We start from the raw sequence: 7,377 nt of genomic DNA on the forward strand, positions 1-7,377 counted from the left end.
GAAATTAAAAGACGCTTACTCCTTGGAAGGAGAGTTATGACCAACCTAGACAGCATATTTAAAAGCAGAGACATTACTTTGCCAACAAAGGTTCATCTAGTCAAGGCTATGGTTTTTCCAGTGGTCATGTATGGATGTGAGAGTTGGACTGTGAAGAAAGCTGAGCGCTGAAGAATTGATGCTTTTGAAGTGTGGTGTTGGAGAAGACTCTTGAGAGTCCCTTGGACTGCAAGGAGATCCAACCAGTCCATTCTGAAGGAGATCAGCCCTGCGTGTTCTTTGGAAGGAATGATGCTAAAGCTGAAACTCCAGTACTTTGGCCACCTCATGCGAAGAGTTGACTCATTGGAAAAGACTCTGATGTTGGGAGGGATTGGGGGCAGGAGGAGAAGGGGACGACAGAGGATGAGATGGCTGGATGGCATCACTGACTCGATGGACATGAGTCTCAGTGAACTCATGAGGAGTTGGTGATGGACAGGGAGGACTGGCGTGCTGCAATTCATGGGGTCACAAAGAGTCGGACACGACTGAGCTACTGATCTAATCTGATCTGATCTGAGACTCCTACTGTTGAGTGAGGGTAAAGCACAAGTAAGCAGATGAACTTATGGCTGGAGAAATGGCCTCTGAGAGGTTTGCAGAGGAAGTATAAAAGAACAGAAGATGGGCATGTAACCCAGAACAGGATGGACGAGAGTCAAGAAGGTTTTCCTGGAGGAGATGCTGCTTACCTTGCATATTATTGTAAATTCACAGTGTTGGGAATACAGTGGACAGAAAGTCATGCTCAGTGACCCGGTGACAGAGAGACCTTGGCATGTTCAAAACATGCAGGGAGTCCAGGGAACCATGCATGGAAGCAGCTAGACCTACAGATCTGCAGCTCAGGGCCAGCTGCGGGCACAGATCCAAGGGGTATCAACAAACAAATATCATCCCTGGGAAATGTCATTCCTGGGCTCTCCCACCAGGAGATTCTGACTAAAGTTCCCTGCCTCCCCAGAGAATGCAGATTTGGCACCAAGATGGTGTAGGCTAGACTTCCCTGGAGGTCCAATGGCTAAGACTCCACTCTCCCACTGCAGGGGGCATGGGTTCAATCCCTGGTCCAGAGAACTAAGATCCTGTATGCCTCAGGGTGAGAGAAAGGTTATGAGAAGAGAGAGATTTAATTATGAGAAGTTTTAACCATCTACTCCCCCTGTTCCCTTTCCAGAAATGACATGAAGACCTAAGGTACAAATAAAATTTGAAAACTGAAAACACTTCCCTCAAGTCTGCTTTGTGCAGCTTTCCCTTTCTCTCTCCAGACCCATCCTCCACCCTTGTCCTACTGCAGGGGTTTCACTTTCTCTATCACTCTCAGACATTTTCTGCCTGGCCACTGGTGATGTTTCAGAGTCCCCATATCCTATTGGACAGTGGAGGAGTTAGAGGTCTTAATAATGTTTTCTAAATAGAAAACATAGTGAGATATCTGAAGGGAGAATAGAAGATCAAGGTCTCCAAGTTATTCCATCAGGCGTTCTTTCCCCTTCAAACACTCCCTATGAGTTTAGAAAAGTATGTCTATCCCACAAAATAATTTAAATAGCAATTCGTTTTTCCAATTTTATTAACTGTCTGATAAGAGCTTCAAATAGGAAAACATAATTTGTGTTAAACTTATTGATATATTGGAGTGAGCTCTTGGATCCCATTACTCTGTGTAGGCACTTGTGTAAAGCCAAGTTCTCCAGGATGGAAATCCCTGGGATAAATGGGATCATTTGATATTTCTCAGTGAGTGAAGGTATGGTAAACGATCACTGAAAGCACAGTAAACAAAGATGACAACTTGGCCTTTTTATAGATCGTTCATTCTGAAAACATTTAAAGCACTTTCAATAAATGTTTTTCTTAAAGTGGGTTTGGGGGATTCCCAGGAGGCGCTAGTGGTAAAGAACCCGCCTGCCAATGCAGGGACACAAGAGATGCGGGTTTGATGCCTGGTCAGGAAGATCCCTTGGAGGAAGGCACAGCAAACCACTCCAATATTCTTGCCTGGAGAATCCCATGGACAGAGCAGCCTGCAATCCATGAGGTCGCAATGAGTCAGACACAACTGAAGTGACTTAGCAGGCATGGACCTGAGACTTTGCACAAAGACAGCAATTAATTTGGAATGTTAGGAGGAGATATCAAGAAAATTCCCTGAGCACACACAGTTATGTATTCCCTTTTTATCCTAATCCAAATCTGAAGAGCCGGGAAGCAAATAGCTTCTAGTGAGTATCCAGGAGTAAAGGTGAGGAAATAGAGGCACTTTGTGTGAAAGGGATGTGTGATTGTTTTCCATGTGGAAGGCAGTAGTCAGCTTTTGACTGCTGGATTTGGGTTGCTCTCAAGTAGTAGGTTTGGTTTGTAGACACGGTAGGAAGTGCTAGAAAGCTCAAGACCCAGCAATCTAAAGTTCTTTGTAAAGGATATTTATAAACAAAATTTTCTGAGCCTGGAATACAATAGCAATTCTCTCCAATCATCTCATTTTATAGACCAGAAAGCCAGCATCCAGGGAGGTGAACAGATTTGCCCAGGTTAATTGAGTGTCAGCCCTGGGACTGGAACTCATGGCTCTTCTCAGTCCAGGGTTATTTATCCCATGTTTTCTGTAGGCCAGCTTCTCACATTCTGCTAAGCTGGGGTTAACAGGCTGCTCCTGGTCACATCACACATGGCAACTCTCACTGTTCTCTCCCGGGTACCCCTGTTCTAAGGAAGTTCTCTGACTAATGGCAAGGGGGCTCTTAAAAGCTAAGGGGAGGATCACCAGTGTTAAAGATCTTCAAGCCAGTGAGGGTCAGAGCTGCAGGCTGGAAGTCACAAGTCAGGATTGGGAGTGGTGGGTGATTAATCAGGGAAAAATTCTCAACAGAGAAAGACCATCCCATGTTTGGAACAAGGAGGGCAAATGGATTGGCTGACCTGAGAAGTGCTTGGTCGGGAGGTATTTTTGTTTATTGACTCCCCAGTAGCAAAAGTGAAAGTAAATTCAGCATACCATGCAAGAGCAAAGGGTACGGGGAAGCTTAATAAATACAGCAGGCAGGCAGGGTATTTCCCGTTCGGCTGCTTATTTAAACTGGAGGCCCGGTCCTTTGCTCTGTCTCCTGATTCTGCACCTCTGATTGAAGACATGCCTGCCACCCTCCTTGTGAGTTGAGATTTGATACCAGGGGTGGGGGAAGGGAGAAGACCTCTGAATCATGGGAGAGACTCAGGAATAGATGAGGGACAGTTCTGGGAGATGAAGAGGGGGATGAGTGTTGCTGGGAAGACATCTGGAAGGGGAGGAGATGGGCATCAATACCTACTGAATGTGAAGAAAGTTTCTATAAGAGTTCTTGGGCTCCTGAGTTCTCTTACATCGAGACCTTGCACTGTTCACACTTAGGGATACTTGGTAGGAAGCAGGAGTGGGCTTTGTGCTCAGCGGGGCTGGCAAGCTTGAAACTGAAAATATTGTCTTGATCCCTTTCTCTTTTACCCTGTTTAGGCCTCCAGGGCAATTAAACTTAAGCTTTCTTCTTTTCTTAAAAGAGAGGTTGACAGAATTCACTTATTTTAAGTTGTTAATGCCCTGTTACATTACCTTATGTGAGACTATATTCTCTACAAAGAGGACCTGGAATGAGGGCAATGCTTAGCACAGAAGAGTGAGAGTTCAGTGAAGAAATCTCTGTGGCATCTGGACTGGAAAGATATTTTTGAATGAAGCCTGAAAGAAGTCCTCTGAGACTTTCCAGCAAGAGCGCAGGAATGAGATTCCCTTTGTTGAGATTACTGAAGTAAGACTCAGATGTAGTCCCTACTTTCTGTGAGTGGAGCCCCAATTTGATAAAAGGAAGAGATCATATTCTATAATGGATGGATAGGAAAACATAGGAAATACATATGGCCAAGTGATACTGAAAATAGGGACACTATAAAAAATGAATTATTGTTACCAAAAAAAAGTACAAATAGTACAGAGAAGATGTTTCCTAAACAGGGTTTTCATCTAAAATAGTCACGTCATGGAGGACAGCCCTATGAGTATTCCATGAGAATGTGAAGTCTGCGAAATTCTCTTTGAAAGGTGTTTATAAACTCTGGCGTATATTTTTAGATGTTTTGTTTTTAACATCTGACAACTTTTACCTGGATAGGAGACAGGTAAATTAGGTGGGAAGTCATTGATAACATTTTGGGGAAGGATAAGAAGTGTGGTTACAAAAGAATCAGACTGGTTTTCTTGCATTAGAACCTGATAATTTCAAAAGAGACGTTTGAAACAAGGGAAGGACACAGCTTGTTGTAAAGGATCTGGAGCACCAGACTGGCAGTGAAGGGTGGGAGCAATAAAGGAGGGGGAACAAGGGGTGTAGAAGAGGGCAGGAAATCTAGGCAACTGTCTCTTGGCCTTTTTTTGTCCAGGTGACTGTCCATTCTGAGAAATGGAAACCAATGACCTTCACTGCCCATCTGGGAGACAGAGTGAATAAGATCAATGAACGTGTCCGCTCTAGGACCAAGGTTCCTGTGCCGGATCAGGTCCTGCAGCTGGGCTCGAAGACCCTAAAGCCAAAGAGAACTCTGTCATCGTATGGCATCGACAAGGAGACGACCATCCACCTCACCCTGAAGGTGGTGAAGCCCAGTGATGAGGAGCTGCCCTTGGTTTTGGTGGAGCCTGGTGAGGGGGGGCAGAGGCATGAGCTCCAGGTGCGAAGGTCCACCTCAGTGACCCAGGTGAAGGAGATGATCAAGATGAAGACCGCTATACCCCCTAAGAATCAGATTGTGAACTGCAATGGAAAGAAACTGGAAGACGGGAAGATCATGGGAGATTATGGCATCAAAAAGGGCCATTTGCTCTTCATGACATACCCCTGCATTAGTGGGTGACCATCCTGCAGATGGAGTGATAGGAGAAGCAAAAGATTTGGGGTGAATTGAGGTGGAAGACTAGAATATTTATAACCAATTGATTCTTTAATTCTAGTGTGATTGAATAATTGGCAAAATTGCATATATTTGATATGTTAGAACATATTAGAATTTGAAGGCCTATTAGAGATGACATTCAAAGACAGTTGCAGCTGCATCCTGTCTTGGTTCTGTCCGATTCATAGAAAAACTCCTATTTCCTTTCCCAGTCAACAAGATAGATTGTGATCGATGTTCTTCTAATTACTGTGTTTCATCTATATTTAGCTCAGTGTTTCTTCTCTCATATGACTCAATAATCATTGAGTCAAACTGACACTCTGCCTGTAGACAATAGTGAAATGACTTATTATGAAGTGATTTATTTACTGTGACATAATGTTAATAAATAATTTAGAAAAATTAAATTACTTCCCCTCTCCTTATTTAAAGCTGTTTGTTATGAAGTGAAACTTGGCACCATGGCCCTTCTTACTCTGTTTCCCACACCCAATTAAACCACTCTTATTTCTGGGGATGATGGTGGTCATGGCAAGATATTCACCTTGGGGATCTAGAAATTTTATGCCTCCAGTGGGGGCTCCTTGGGAATAGATATACTTTAGGTGGGAACAAACTTCCAGAAAAGTGAATGAGTGAGAGAGCAGTCTCTGGCCTGCCTGCCTGAGGCTCTGCCAGGACTTCTGTGCTGGGGGTAGGGGTTGATTTCTGGGTTGACCCCGACACTCTGCCCACAGTCTGGCTAGTGGAGCTTGTCCCTCTCCGTGTCCTCCATCTCCTTCCCTTCCTTTCTTCCTCCATCTCATTTCTCCCTCGTGATCACCTGTATGTTTTCTCACAGCCTGAAACATGTCCACCCTCTTTCCCACTAGTCTCCTCTTCTTTATAACTGTCTCAAGAACCACCTCTGGTAGAAGCGTTTATGAACGTAACCCCACTCAGCACAAAGCACACTTATACATGTTGCTCATTACAACGATGAGTCAAGTGCTCTGGGCTGGGCACTACTTAACTTGGTAGGAGGGCATTTGGTTGTACTGATGCCCTGCGATGAGAGACCAGAGCTTTTCTTTTTTTTGGATGGAATCTCCTACAGGGCTGAGTATGATCTGATTGTCACTTAGGGATGTCTGATGTCAGACACCATGGGGTCTTCCATGGTCTCTTCCACTAGACTGGGATATTCATCATCTCTTACCAGCAAATGAGCTATTAACTGGGAGATATAATACCCCCGAAGATGGGAAAGATCCTCCCAAAATCAAAGTTTTTTTTTCATCAGATTAGGAGAAAGCTCAAGGGCCAATGCTCCCTCACTAAACTTGCACAGATAAAGGACATGGGGGTTTTACCTACAGCACAGGAACCTTTCCTGATGGGAGGAAGAGACCTCCCCATTAACCATGGGCTCCTTAAGGACAAATCTTGCAGATCCTCATAGAGAAATGAACAGCCTGAAGTCTAGTCTTTACACCGGACATTCCCATCCTTGGGCCCTGGGTAACATTCCCCTCCTTCCTTCCCTGACTGACTCACTGTGCTCTTGCCCTCTCCCCAAATCCCTCAGGAACCTCCTCGCTGCCTCCTTCTCTTCCTTATTCCTGAGGGTGGAGAGGAGTGGGATGAGGGTGGATGTGTGACAGTGTAGAAAAGAGAAATGAACTTGCCTGCCACTGGTTGTAGCTGTGCATGGGTTGCAGGTAGCTGTAGAGGAGGGATCCACAGAACAGTCAGATGGCTTTCAGGTGGGACCCACAGGTGCCCACCACTTTCCTGAGGCTGCCTCTGGCCCTCATGCCACAACAGCATGGGCCGTGCTGCCAGGTAGGCCAGGATCACGGCAGAGGGCACGAGCAGCCACATGATCCAGAGCCATCACTGCCTGGGGGACACACTCAGCCGAGCCCAGAGCCAGCGATGCGCACAGCTGCACCAGGCACCCACCGGCTCCAGACTCAGCACCGGATTGTGCAGGATGGCCAGCAGGAGAGGCACCACACTTGTGGTGAAGCCCACATCCACCAGGGCCAGGTGGCAGAGGAAGCAGTACATGGTCGTGCACTGCCAGCAGCACCAGCGCCAAGTTGCCCCTTAGAGTCAGGAGGTAGCAGAGGAGGATGAGGGCAAAGAGGACAGGCTGCAGGCAGGGCCCGTCGGAACAGCCCAACAGGAGGAAGAGCTTCTCTGTGCTGTGGTTGCCCTAAAGGGCAAACTCGCAGAAGGTTTGGAAGGATGACACACAAGGGTGATGTATCCCTTACAAGCAAAGGGATGGGGAGTGCAGAGGGGAAATGGATGGCAGCATACACATGTTTAGGTGTCCATGGGAGCTCATTTACAGATCTGAATCCTTAGTTTAGGAAACAACCATGTATAAGGATACCCTAGTTGATGTATTTACCATAA

At 45.9% G+C, this 7,377-nt stretch overlaps 1 protein-coding gene and 1 pseudogene across 1 annotated transcript; one reads left to right on the top strand and one right to left on the bottom strand.

Annotated features, from left to right (window-relative positions):
* Positions 1-3,030: 3,030 nt before the first annotated feature.
* On the top strand, positions 3,031-5,372 carry LOC104984124 (ubiquitin D-like). Its single transcript, XM_010833749.1, has 2 exons — positions 3,031-3,196; positions 4,459-5,372. Exons 1-2 carry the CDS (start codon positions 3,179-3,181, stop codon positions 4,927-4,929), a joined length of 489 nt encoding a protein of 162 aa, XP_010832051.1. The 5' UTR covers positions 3,031-3,178; the 3' UTR covers positions 4,930-5,372.
* Positions 5,373-6,763: 1,391 nt separating this feature from the next.
* On the bottom strand, positions 6,764-7,171 carry LOC104984134 (annotated as a pseudogene).
* Positions 7,172-7,377: the final 206 nt, after the last annotated feature.

The sequence above is a fragment of the Bison bison genome, unplaced genomic scaffold (assembly GCF_000754665.1).
Source record: "Bison bison bison isolate TAMUID 2011002044 unplaced genomic scaffold, Bison_UMD1.0 scf7180017845329, whole genome shotgun sequence".
NCBI lineage: Eukaryota > Metazoa > Chordata > Mammalia > Artiodactyla > Bovidae > Bison > Bison bison.